We start from the raw sequence: 12,822 nt of genomic DNA on the forward strand, positions 1-12,822 counted from the left end.
CACATTCCTTCTTTCAGCAAGATGGCAGTACTCAGGCTGCCCACAGCCTCAAATGTCCCCATTTGCTAGGATGGGACATGTAAATAATCTAGTGACATGTCCGATGAGTGGCTACATCAATGAGTATTATTTCTTCCTTCGTCAATGCAGTTAATGCATTTTTGTTAGCCAGGCAGTAGTTCTCCTCTAGGCCCTGCTGAAACAAAGCGTGTAAACCTGTGCTTAACTACATAGGTACATGCTTAAGTTGATTCCTATTCAGAAAGACACTTTGGCACTTCATCAGTTGTACTTAAGATCTTGTTTAAGTTGTTTGCTGTCTAGGAAACAAGGAAATCCACTGAGAGTTGATCACAAAGGCCTCTGTGCGCGTTATCAAAATCCATTTCCTAGCTGGGAGGTTAAGAAGTCCATGCATCCCAATATAAACCCCAGTTCAGCACATAAGCACACGCCTAATTCTAAGCATCTGAGTTCTTCCACCGAAGGTGACAGAGCTACTCCTGTCCTCACCACTCATCAAATGTTTGGCTAGGTCAGGGCCTTTTATTAGCATGCTAAAAGGCACATGCTTACAGTCTTGCTGCATCAGGGCATAAGAGGTAAATCCATATTAATAGAAGATATAAACTAACAAGAAAATAATGCTGAACACAGCATAGTAGAAGCGGTTTATGCTCCAGACTTACTTTGTCTGCAACACCCATGCCTGCACGCCCATGTGGAACAGTAGTGAAAAAGAAAGCTAGAAACTATGCAAGGTGACAGAATATGGCCACAACAATAAAGTGAAGTCTAAAAGCTGCTGTGTTAACCCGCCTGCCTTTTTTTTTTTAAATAGCACCAATCTTTGGACTCTGTTTATGAAGCCAGATCTGTGATCTAGTTTCCCTCCTGGTGTTGGCTAAGGTGGGTTTCCCATTTCCATGGGAATGTTTTGTTGTCCGAAACAAAAAGTTAATTTGAAAAGGCATTCAGGTTTTGGTTTTGTTTGAAACTAAAATTCTACTCCCCAGGCTAGAGATAGCAAAGGGGTCATCAGTCCGTTTCTGAAGCAATGGGCTCGTACCTTAGTTCTATTTGATTTTGTAAGTGTTTGAGAATCTCTTCTGGTTCTTGCTTCTTTCAAGATTCTCCATGTCTCAGGAGACCACAAAGTGGTCTATTTTTCCCCCCATTGGCATTTTCCGTTATCCTCGTTTGTGGGAAGAATGCTGTAGCTTCCGTCTGCCAAAACGGAATCCTCTTATGTCCAAATTTCACACTGTCACTAAAAGCAGCGCTGTCTAAATCTATAAGATTTGGCGTCTCCTTCCAGTCACCTATCCAGGACATCGTCATATCCCAGCCAGTTTGCAATGGCTGTGCAAATCGTGATGTTAAATTACAATTGGGTGCTCTTTTATTATTATTGGTGGTGTTGTTATTGTGCATTTGTTGCATTCTCTCCTCTTTCAGAAATAGCATTTCTGGGTCGTTAAGGTAGGCCACTGTATGTATGTACTATCAGGTCCTTGAAGTCCCTCTTCACGCTAGTCAGGATTCTTTGCATGGTGCTGGCCCTGGAACTGTGTTCTTTACACATAGCTGTGGTATTGGTGGCTGAGTCTTGAGTTCCCCCTCCTCTGCATGTGCTGCTACAAAGAAGGCACCTTGAGTCCAGGGGTGCAGCGCCAGCTGTGCCCCAGGTGCAAATCCAGTTGATATGATTTAGGATGGTTATTTGTGTCTTTTAGCAGAGATTAAATCTTTCCGTTGTGCTATGGATAGGGTGGAAAAGATTCTGACACCTTTTCTTGATGCTGAGGAGCTCTGAACTCCCTGATCTCGATAGGAATCAGAGTATGGGGTATCTGGCCCCCCCACAAATCAGACCATGGTAGGATGGGAATCCAGGACGGAAGCCCTGAGACCCTGACTGCACACAGGCCGGTAGGTCACCTTGGTCTTTGTGCTCCCAGCTTGAGATCTCCCCCACTCAGGCCTACACGGAACTCCACAGCTTAAAGCAGGCACTGATTCCTCCCACTGTTTGTGGGCCACTAAACCACAACGTCACTTTTTCAGTTTCACTCCTGCCCTAGCCCGTTTAGGAAGCTTTCCTGGGAGAAATGCAAACTCAGGAGTTCATGGTGGTCTTCCTCAGAAGGTCATCTCCTCCACTTCAGCACAGTGAGTTTTATGAAAGGTGAGGATTTACTTAAGAAGGCACCAAATTACAACATGGTATTTGTTACAAGTGCCGTGCTCCTGTATGTGTAGTGCATGTACGTGGTGCTTGTATAACAGCTGAAATGTAACAAACTAGTAAAAAATATTTCTCCCAAGAGCTTGCCCTGTAAGAGGGAACATATCAAATAGCAGAACAAGCAAATAAGATGAGGCATAGCAGCTAGATTGCTGCCTTTAACAAAGAAAATTGCCCACTGAGCCTTCAAAATTTCCCCTTTGGAGTGATTTTGCTCCGGAAGGCATTTAAAGAGTAATTGCAGGACCTGGCCTCAGAAATACACTTTAATTTGCTTAAGGAGATAAAAGTCAATAGGGCTACTTGATGTCCGTCTGAAGTCATGTGCCTGAAGTTAGGCAAGTACTGAAGTATCATGCTGAAATGTCAGCTGGATGGATGGTTTTGCTGTCAATCGGTTCATTAAGATTCACCCTCTGGCCTGCATGTGGTAGAAAAAGTTACCTACTTGCTTTTCTGAAGGTCCCGTCTCCATTAAGGAGAAGTGTAATAGTGTAACTGAGAGCACAAACCCCAATACAGAGGCCCTGCCTCAGCACAAAATTACCTTCCACTATTGCAGTTTACACTTGTAATTTACCAGATAGAGTTGTACTTCTACTGGGTGTGGAGCGTATCTACCTTAGAGTGTTGCAGCCAGGCAACTCGTAGTGTGTACGTTCATCAGTGTGGCACCTCAAATCAAAGGAGTTAGAGCTGGAAGAGACTCACTTAATCACAGAATCCATCCCAGTTTGGTATGGCCCAAAAAAGAAAGCTTCTATCAAGCTGACGCCATGTACACTTGAACTTAGCCTAAAGACTGACCTTGAACATCCTGAGTATTTGAGCCCCTGAAGGAATAAAATAGAATAAATGATCAGCAATGTTCCCTCTGTTTTTCTCCATCCAAGTGTGGAATAAATTTTGTTGTGGGTGCTAAGGCATGTGCGGGTGTGCACCACCAGTAGAAACACAGGCTGCTAATGAGCCTGGCAGCATTTGACTCTTTCCTGGATGGTCGCCCACGTGCTCAGCTTAAAGGAAACGCTGCCCATCAATCCAGCTGGACGTTATGTGTGTTGCAAATCAACCAAGTATAAGTCTCTGGTGGTACGAAGTGATTTCACTGTCACAATTCAGGTGCACTCAAGCACACAACACACCCACAGAAAACGTTTTTCATTTGTATTGAGGAACCATTCAAGAACGGAAGGAATGAGTCGCAGGCCAATACTTTACTGGCTCTTGACATCCGATTTTTAAACAACTTCAGAATTCCATAAATTGTTCATGAGTCACGGCTCTCTCTCTGTCTCCCCTTGCTCTGTATCAGCAGAATGTGAAGCCATGTACCAGTAAACTACCCCCCGCCATCCCCACTCCCTGGTTCTCTGTGAATCTGGGTCAGCCTCTGGACATGAGTGAACTCTCTATTAACTCTGGGCTCTAGAACGCTACAGGATTCTACATTTGGTACAGCAGCTTGTACTAAGTGACCAAACACAAAAAATGAGACCGTAGATGCAGCAAGAAGCAAAGGCCAAAGCCTAGCTGGGAAAAAAAGGGAGGGAGGGTTAGATGTACATTTGAAAACTAAAACAACGATGCTTTTAGGGAGGGGAAGGAATGGGGAATGCTGACGTAGCCTTCACTGCACTTTTTACTTCAGTGGCTTCTTTGTTCTTTTCAGGAGAGTCAGTTGTGTTAGCTGATTCCAGAAAGTCTGCTGCTGCCTGCACCACAGAGGAGCTTTTTGGATGGTGGAGCTGGCTTACAGAACAAAGACATCTGAAATTCAGCAGCCTTAGTAAAGTGCTTACTGTCACTTAGAGAATGCCATGCTCAACCAGTAAGTATAGAGAGAGAGAGAGAGAGAATTCTTTGCATTTCTCTAGTACCATTAGGGACTGTTGCTGAAAAAAAAATTTGATATTTCCTCCCCACCCCATCCTCTACTGACGTCTTGGCTACATCTACACGAGAAGCCTCTGTCGACAGAAGTCACTGTCAGAAGAGATTTCCCGGCACAACTGCTGTGGACAGATTGTATTTACATATAAAAGCAGATTGAAAGAGCAATCCACTCTGTCCACAGTGAGCAGCCAGACTGCCCAGCCCTCTCTCCACAGAACAGCTGACTGGAAGCTCTGCAAACAGGGCTGCCTGGTGAACTGGAAGTCCTCTCTGTCCAGAAAGGGGTCTGGAGTGTCTATGCGGCTGTTTTGTCAACAGAACACCGTCAAGAGAGGTGTTGTACCTGAACAGGGGCGGGGATGTAACGCTGCTGGTGGATGTGCTGGGTTTTGTCAACAAACTGTTAACAAAAAAGCGCATTTTGTATGTAGACGCTCCGTGGTTTTTTCGGTCAAAAGTCCAGTTTTGTATAGATGTAGCCGATGACCCTGAGTAGGGGCTGCAGGGCTTGAGCCCTTAGGGTGGAATTCACCCCATGCGGAGACCGGAGCAGGGTTTAAGTGCCAAAGTCATGTTTTACCTCTGCAGAACAGCGAGTAATTAGGGAGTGTAGAGCCCAGTCTGTGTAGAAAAAGTGGGGAAGGAGTGGGACATCAACTTAAACCTGCTTTCGGTTACTCTGCTTGGAGCAGGGCCCCTCCAGACAGGCTGGCCATAGGCATCAGCTGGTGTGACTTGCACAGACCTGAGGCTGTGATGTTTATTTCCACCTGCTGCAGCTTTCTCCCTCTCTCTGTGGCCCAGCACTTGGTAGCCCAGGCTGGGATTTCCCAAAAAGGGGTTTGACTTTCCACACACTGACAATGAGTGGAGACAGTGTACGCAAATGTCCCCCTTTCCCTGCCCGCCCCCAAGCACTCTCACAAAGGGAAGCTGTCATTGCTGTCTGCTGCCATGTTACTGTTGGTGGAATAAATGGGTCCCCAAAGCCGAAAGGGTTAGCCTGACCCTGTGCCTTGCTGACAATAAGCAAGGTTCAGGTTTTGGTATATAGAGACTTCAGCCTGCTTGGTACTGTCAGTAAGGCAGCACTAACGAGCCTCTTAACTTTTATTAAAGCTACCTAAAGAAAACAGCATTTGAAATGCACCCTATGAAATAAGGATTTTCTTTTGAACAACTTTTTGTTCCCTTTCCCTTTAACGGGAGACAGATTTGAGAAGGAAACCCTCTTATTGCCGGTCTCTGGTATTAGCTGTCCTTCTAGAGATGAGAGGTAGTTGGCAGAGGTAGGCCGGAGCTGTCCTTCTCACTGCTGTTAAAGTCCAATCACACTTCCGAGAAGACAAACCCAGAGCAACACGCACAAAAAGGGAAAGGAAGGGACCACCAACAGCAGAAAATGCAGCTTCTCTCTCTGGTAGCCACTCTTATTTGGAGGCTCACTTCTGAAAAAACATGGGCACCGCACACAGTCTGATCAGCTCCTCTGAGACCTGGCCAACTCACGCCAGCAGTGGGCTGTTTATAGCATTGAATTTGGTTGCCTCTCTGGTCCCTGCTTAGAAAAGCATTACTAAAATATACAGGCTTGGCTGGCCAAGCCCGGCTATTGTTAGACAGGAGGATAGAAGAGAAGGCTAAAGAAAAACTGTGACAAGGTGGAAGGAAACCGGCACGTGACTTAGTTGTGGGGACAGTCTCGCACATAGTGTCTGGAGATGGTGATGTCCTCTGGCCCCACTGCTCGGAATGTCTTTCTATATTAGGATGACGGAGATGCAGGAGCCATGATGCTGAAGTTCATCCTTTCCCCTTCTGTCATCTTTCAGCCAGCCAGTGCTGGGGTGGCCAGTTTACCCTCCCCGTCTCTTTCGGAGGATCCCAGAAGGGAGCTGTGGATGGAATCGCCCATTGCCCCATCATTTGATTCACCAACTAGTCTGAATTTCCACCACACTGACTTTGGTTCACTGCTTTCCAGTCCTGCCCCTCCTCTTTTACCAGGCATGATCATGGCACCAGCCTTGGCTTCTTGTCCCAGCCATGTGTATTGTTGTAGCTTATTGTGACACCTTACATACCTCGAGCTGCTTTCCCACAGATTTGACAGTTGAGCTCAGAGTTAGGGTACATTTGAAGGCCCATCTGTTAGCTGACTGCTCATAACATCGTTAACAGCCTGCTTATTGTTTGTTCACAGTGGGTTGCAAACAGATCACTCTACAGTTCAAGCCACTGAAGAACTGCCCTTTCCACATGGCACCAAGTGCTGGGATTATTGTTAAGGGGCCGGTTTTTTGGGTGGGAGCCCATTTGGGCCCTCAAACCTGTTGAGCACTGGGATTTTCAATTGCTATTAAATTAGATGTCCTTTCACATCAATAGCTTTGAAGCAGGCCCAGCTGTAATGAATGAGGAGTGCCTGATTTGGTGCATGGAGGGGTTTGCCCCCAGCTAACGAGGAGCTCTTAAAAGGGCTCGGCCATCTCACAAAACCCTGGCTGCCTTTGGGGAGGACGAATTGCCTCTTACCTCTGCTGCTGCTCGGATCCCTCCCTCCCCGTGTTTGCATTCTGTCTGCGTGTGTGTGGGAAGAGGCTGTCTGGCCAATATGTGGCAACAGTGGACAGAGCAACACGCTCGCTCCCTTGCAGAGCCCCACATGTAATTCTGATTGGCTGTAGCTATGCAGGTCCCTCTTTCACTCTCTTTTGCTCTTTCTCTCCCCTCCTCCCCCTCCTACTCCCCCCCCCCTTTTTTTTTCTTCCCTCTGTTGCTGTGCGGAGTTCAGCCCTCGCACAGCAGTAGCATCATGGGCGAGATGCTAGCAACAGATGCTGTAGTCCGGGATTTGCCTTTCTAGGGTTTATTGAAAACTGGTCTGGAGAGGAAAGAAGAAGCAGGGGGGGAAATACGCAAACCTAAAAGGAAGAACAGTCATCGCCCAGTACAAGCAATCGCTCATCAGCTAAGCAAGCTAGCACTCACCTGCGTTGTCTGACAGGGAGCCGCTCTCAGACCCTGGGCCGTGGGGTACCGCATAAGCTTACGCACATTCAGACCTGGCTTCCTTAGTGATGGCGAGCCAGGGAGCCCAGCCTGCAGGGGCTGGCGAGACAAGGAGCCCCTTCTGCGATGGGAGAGAAGAAAGCCCGTTAGGCTCAAACGCCACCAGCAGCGAGGGACAGGCCAGAAACAGCCAGCAGATCGTCTGGAGGAATGTCGTTCTAATGACACTGCTTCACCTCGGAGCCGTGTACTCCCTCTGCCTCATCCCCAAGGCCCAGCTGCTCACTTTGCTCTGGGGTGAGTCCCCTGACAAGCAGGCTCTGCTTTGGTCTCCCCCCTTTGCAGACATCTCTGTTCGGTGGGGGGGTGGGCGGGTTTGTGGCTCTTTGCTGAAAGTTGGCCCTGGCCTGAGTTTATGGCCATTTTAAAACGGGAAAGGGGGAGGTTGTCCGTAGGAGCCGGAGATTTCACAGTCCTCTTAGCTCAAGTTCTCCATTGTGCTCCTCCGCTGTGGGATTTGAGCCACCGAGTACTTTTCCCACAAGCGACAGGATCAGAATTGTTCCTGCACCGGGGGGTGGGGGCAACAGAATCAGTCAGATTAGACACTCCGGCCCCCATTCAGGGACCTCTGGTGGCTGTTTTGAAGCACCTTCCCATAGGAGATTGCCTTGGCTAGTCCCTGCCCACCTCCCAGGCCCTGGCGATTTTGGCTCATTTCTGAACCAGAAGCTCACAATAATCTCAATGGCACAGCAGGGGAAGGGAGGGGAGGTTGAGGGGGAGATGGAGTCTGAGTTGAGGGGCTGAGCACCCTCCACTCGCACTCAGGTCAATGAGAATTGAGGGCACTCAGTATCTAGCAGGATCCAACTCAGCAGCTTCCCACTCTAATTCTTGCTCTATATTTGGTCCTGGTTACTTTTTCTTCCCACGGGCTCTGCTTCCTCACCGCCCCACTAGCCCTGGGGCCGGCCTCTGCCCCGCTTTTAGGGCTGGTCTGTGGAGATGCTATTTGCCTGCTCGCATTTCACAAGTCATTAACGGATGAATCCCGCTGGTACCTCTGGCACGTCTGCCCCGGCGTAAAAAAACCTGCCAGAGATGCTCTGAACAGGGCTCCCCACCCTTTCCCCCCCAGGTCCAGCTGGGTCACTGTGGTGTGCACCAGAGGCTTGTGGGACTTGGGGCTGCAGCCTGGGAAATGCTGAGGTGCACACAACTCCTGCTGAATCCTCCTCATTCCTGGGCGTCGGGATTTACAGCCAGCCTGACTGCATGGGCACATCAGCCAGAGCAACGTCGCTTGGCCCCTTTCCACCAGCCTGAGCTGCGGCCCAGGGAACAGTCCATTTCCCGTGGCCCCCTCTCTGGGGGGAACTTGGCGGGGAGCTATAGAAAGCCCAGTAGGAGCTAAAGCACAGTTCCAAGGTGCCTGGTGCTACGGCCCAGCACGCAGTCCTCTGCAGCGCCCACAAGACTTGTTTTATGCTTCCCACAAGTGCCATGGAGCCTGCTGGGTGTTGAAAGGGTTTTGTATCTGCCAGGACACGGCCCATAAGCAAACCCGTGCAGAGTTAGTGAATGCTGGGAGGCGGAGAGGCATTCAAGGGCCCCTCCACTCACTCCTCTCCCTGTTTGGTTTGGGGATGTGCTGGTTTGCATGACACAAGGGAAGCAGGGATAGTGCCTAACTCCTGGCTCTTCGGCTTCCCAAACTTCTCCTCCCTCCCCCTGCCCCCTTCTTGTATTCACAACAATGTGGTATTTATGCATTGTGTTCCTTATGGACAAATGATGACAAGGACTTCTTGCACTTCCAGCCCACCTCTCATCAGTGCATTGCTGTGCCCTCTGCACAGGAGGGTTTGTTAGCCCAGCACTACGGAAGGGGAAACTGAGGCAACAGGAAGTTCTGACACTGGTAGTGAGTGGTAAACTAGGGAGTGGAACGCAGGTTTCCTGGCTGCCATTTCCCTTCCATTGTCTGCCTTAAGAGCAATGAGTTTGCTACTTGAAAGCCCAAGAGCGTGTGTGTAGGAGGACACAGGTGGCTCTAGATCCAGACCGTGTTCATCAGAACATGCTCCATCTCCTTCCTGGATTCCATGCTGGCTTTGAAGACCAGCTGTACATTGATTTCAACTGGGGCAGCCCCTCTTTCTGAGGAGTAGGTGCTGGCAGCTGCCAGTATGCAGGTAAAGGAGGGATGAGTGTTTGCTGGGATCTGGGTGGCTAGAGACAGAAAAAGGCTATCAGGGCACCAAAGGGCACATCCTGGAGCAGCAAGGTGAGCAACCACCTTCTCAGCCCTCCCTCCCCCGGCCCAGGCGAGCCTCACGCAAGCTATCTGAGGGCTCTGGAGGAATGCTCCCATGGAATTACTTGCCCGTGGCTGGCCCGTGGCAGCAGGCTCAGGCTAACAGGGGTTGTAATTTAATTGTGGTGGAAATGTGGAGATGGTAGTGGACCCCTTGCAGGTTCCAGAGCCCAGGCGGAGTCTGAACATGTACACCACAATGAACCAGCCCCGCAACCCAAGCCCTGCTGTGAGCCTGAGCCTTCTGCAGCAGGGTCCCATTGCAGTGTGGACACCGAGCCAGGTCTGCATGGCTTATCCCTTTCAGTGGCCTCCCCGTCCCCAACCACCCGTTTTAACAGAGAGACAAGCACACTGGGGCAGGGCAGAGTTCACCTGTACTGAGCCTGGCCTGTAGTAACAGAGAAGTAGCCATGTTAGTCCACGTTCTAACAAAACAGCAGTCATGTAGCACTTTAAAGACTAACCAAACGAGTTATGAGGTGATGAGCTTTCCTGGGACAGCCCCACTTCTCCAGATCTATAGAATTTCCAGTCCAGATCCAGTTATGGAGCACTGAGGTCCAAAAAAATCGCAATCAGAACTGACAAAGCAAATGCATGAACTGAACGAGGGGGGTGAGGGGTGGGGGATGTTAAGTGTCTTGCCTGAGAGCATTATGAACATCAAAGGGAGGGATGCAGTCCTTGTGATGCGTGAGGTAATTGCTGTCTTTGTTCATACCAAGTGTTAATGTGTTGAATTTGAATATGAACTCCAGTTCCCAAATCTGCTTATAATCTGGTTTTAAAGTCTCTTTGTTGTAAGACACGTTGGGAAGTATTAAAGGAAGATGGGAGGGGAAAGCCATATTCTCAGGCCTGGGACACCTGAACCTGGCCTGGGCGTTCTGTCAGTGTAACCCCCCTCTGCCTCTTCCCAAACATGCCTGCTGAGGCAGAGCCAGGGTGGAGAGAGCTCCATCAGCACAGCAGAGGTTCAAAGGAGATGCAACAAAGAGGCCTTTGTTCGGCTTGTGTCTTTTAAATGAAAGACCCCTCCCCTCCCCCAGTGTTAACGAGAGGAGCCTGTATGCCAGCCCATGACTGAGTGCGTCTAGCAGAGGCACTGGGGCACCCTAAGATTTCTAGAATACGCAGTTCTCCATTCTAGCGTCTTTCAAAGACTGGCTCTGTATCCCTTGCAAATTCGGAGAAGCCTTCCCCTCCTCCTTTTAATACTTCCCAACGTGTTTAGCCAGTTGATTCTTCCCTCTGCAACGTTTCCTAAGGCTCTAAATGGCATTTTCATGGCTGGCCCTGTTCTCTCCAGAGGCGGTTGTGTTTTGAGTCTGGCCTGCATGTCAAATCTAAATCAAAGGCCCCCACTAGAGCTGTTGGATGTAGGTCTGGCCTACCTCAGAAATAGATCAAACCCTTTCCTGAAATAGCCAGAGGATGCATTATCTGCCTACTGATTAGCCAAATAAGCACTCCCTGCTGTCACCCTGTGTCCCCCAGTGGAAATGACGGGGACAGGCTGAGTCATTTGGGCGATTGTTCCATCAGCTTTTTGGTGGTGCAGGTATTTAAGAGTCAGGTTTTGCACAGTGGTTGAAAGTTCAAAAGGGAGAACCATCTGCTCTCATTGTTCATAAGTCTCCAGATCTTTTGTTCTGGACCACAGTGATGGCTCTTTTGACAGCACTGCCAGCATGATTCCTGGTATTTCTGTTGCTGTAGAAACAGAATGCAGACAATTTCTTCAATTACACCTATTGCTTCCTTTGATATTTTTTTCTTTTTCCTGCCTTTTTTGAAATGGAAAATAGGGAGAGTGAAATGGCTGATGTCTATTAAAATCCCAATGAAAACAGGTTGGTTTTTTTCTCCCTTTTGCTGCTACATTTTCTATTTCGGGAGGGGTTGGAAATCTACCCCTACTGGACCTTTCTGGGGATGCTGCACATAGCTGAACTAGGGGAAATTTGAAAACCAAACAAGGCTGGTAAAAGAGCCCAGCAATGAGAAAATAAAGGCAAGAGGCTCAGCTGTGCTCAGTGAGATTGGATGGCTTCTCTTGTCCCTGCCTGGCCATGACGAGCAGGAGAAAGCAAAGATCTGCTCTAGGAAAGAGAACTTCTTTCATCTTGTCCCTCCCACCCCCTCCACTGCAAGGATGCTAAAAGAGAAGCATAGCCAAGCATGTTGCTGGCTGCAGCCAAGACTTCCTTTCATGTTTGAGGGTCTGCTTTATGTGAGTGATTTACCACTGCCCCTGTGAGTGCCTGCTTCATCTCCTCTGGGCTGGTCAAGGGGACTGAAAACTCAGCACTCCTGACAGCTGAATGAAAGGCTCCTTTGTAGAAGGGCTCAAGTTTGTAGGGGCGGGCAGTTGAGCTAAGGGAGAATTTAGTATTTATACATATTGTGAGAGCACCCGGGAGCCCTAGTCATGGATTCCAGGTCTCACCGTGATGTGTCAGAGCAAACAGAGAGTCCCTGTCCTACAGAGCTAGCTGGCAGCTTGGGTTTGTTTGGACCAGTGGTAAAGGTGCCGCACAACTGATTTTGGACAGACAGAGACTGCATGCTCCACTTGTTCCTCTGTGGTGGGTAAAGAAGGGCTGAGAAGCTCTTCTTACCTGTTTTTTTCCCTTTTAATGTTAGAAATAGCAGAAATGTCAAATATGGGCCAGCCTGGATTAAAGTCCCTGCTCTGCCACAGGCTCCCTGTGTAAAGGTGGGCAAGTCACTTAGCCTCTCTCCCCCGTCTGTGCAATAATAGCACTGTCCTGCCTCACTGGGGTTTTGTGAGAGTAAACAGCTGAAGACTGTGAGATGCTCAGGTCGTGTGGTAATGGGTGCCAGACAAGTCCCTTAGCCAGCCATTGGTGAAGGATAGCATTGCTAATTGTTTGGGTTGTCTATGGGATAATTAACATCTCGATGAATGGGAGGATGACATCACAGCCTCTACGTTCTGCTGTACCAGGCTGTACGGTGTGTGGTTTTTGGCCCTAACGCAGGGGAAGCTTATGAAGGGCTGGTGCTTCGTAGTGACAAGATTGTTAAAATGAAGATCCCGAACATGTGCTGTGTGCAGGTAGAGTTGTGGGTAGAGAGCAAACCCAATCCCCATTTATATTAACAAAGAATCTGTAGCTGTGGGGAGAACAAAATATTGGAGCCAAGAGCTGACAGAAGCATGTGAGGGGGAAAAAAAAAATGTGTCCCTCTAGCATTTTCCCCTCGTCTGCTGAAGGAATCTTTGCTGTGTTATTGTGAATAACGACTCATGAGCAAGTTAACATTTGTGTTAGAGTAAGGCCCAGAGGCCCCACGCAGGCTTGGGCCCTGGCGGTGC

General features: G+C 48.9%; 1 protein-coding gene across 1 annotated transcript in view; it reads left to right on the forward strand.

Moving 5' to 3' along the window:
• Window positions 1-7,224: 7,224 nt before the first annotated feature.
• SCD5 (stearoyl-CoA desaturase 5) overlaps window positions 7,225-12,822 on the forward strand; it is a 66,157-nt gene continuing 60,559 nt past the window's right edge. The window contains exon 1 of the mRNA XM_074992018.1: window positions 7,225-7,453. Coding sequence (XP_074848119.1) covers window positions 7,225-7,453 — 229 coding nt within the window. The remainder of the gene's footprint in view (window positions 7,454-12,822) is intronic.

The sequence above is a fragment of the Carettochelys insculpta genome, chromosome 4, assembly GCF_033958435.1.
Source record: "Carettochelys insculpta isolate YL-2023 chromosome 4, ASM3395843v1, whole genome shotgun sequence".
In the NCBI taxonomy this organism is placed as follows: domain Eukaryota; kingdom Metazoa; phylum Chordata; order Testudines; family Carettochelyidae; genus Carettochelys; species Carettochelys insculpta.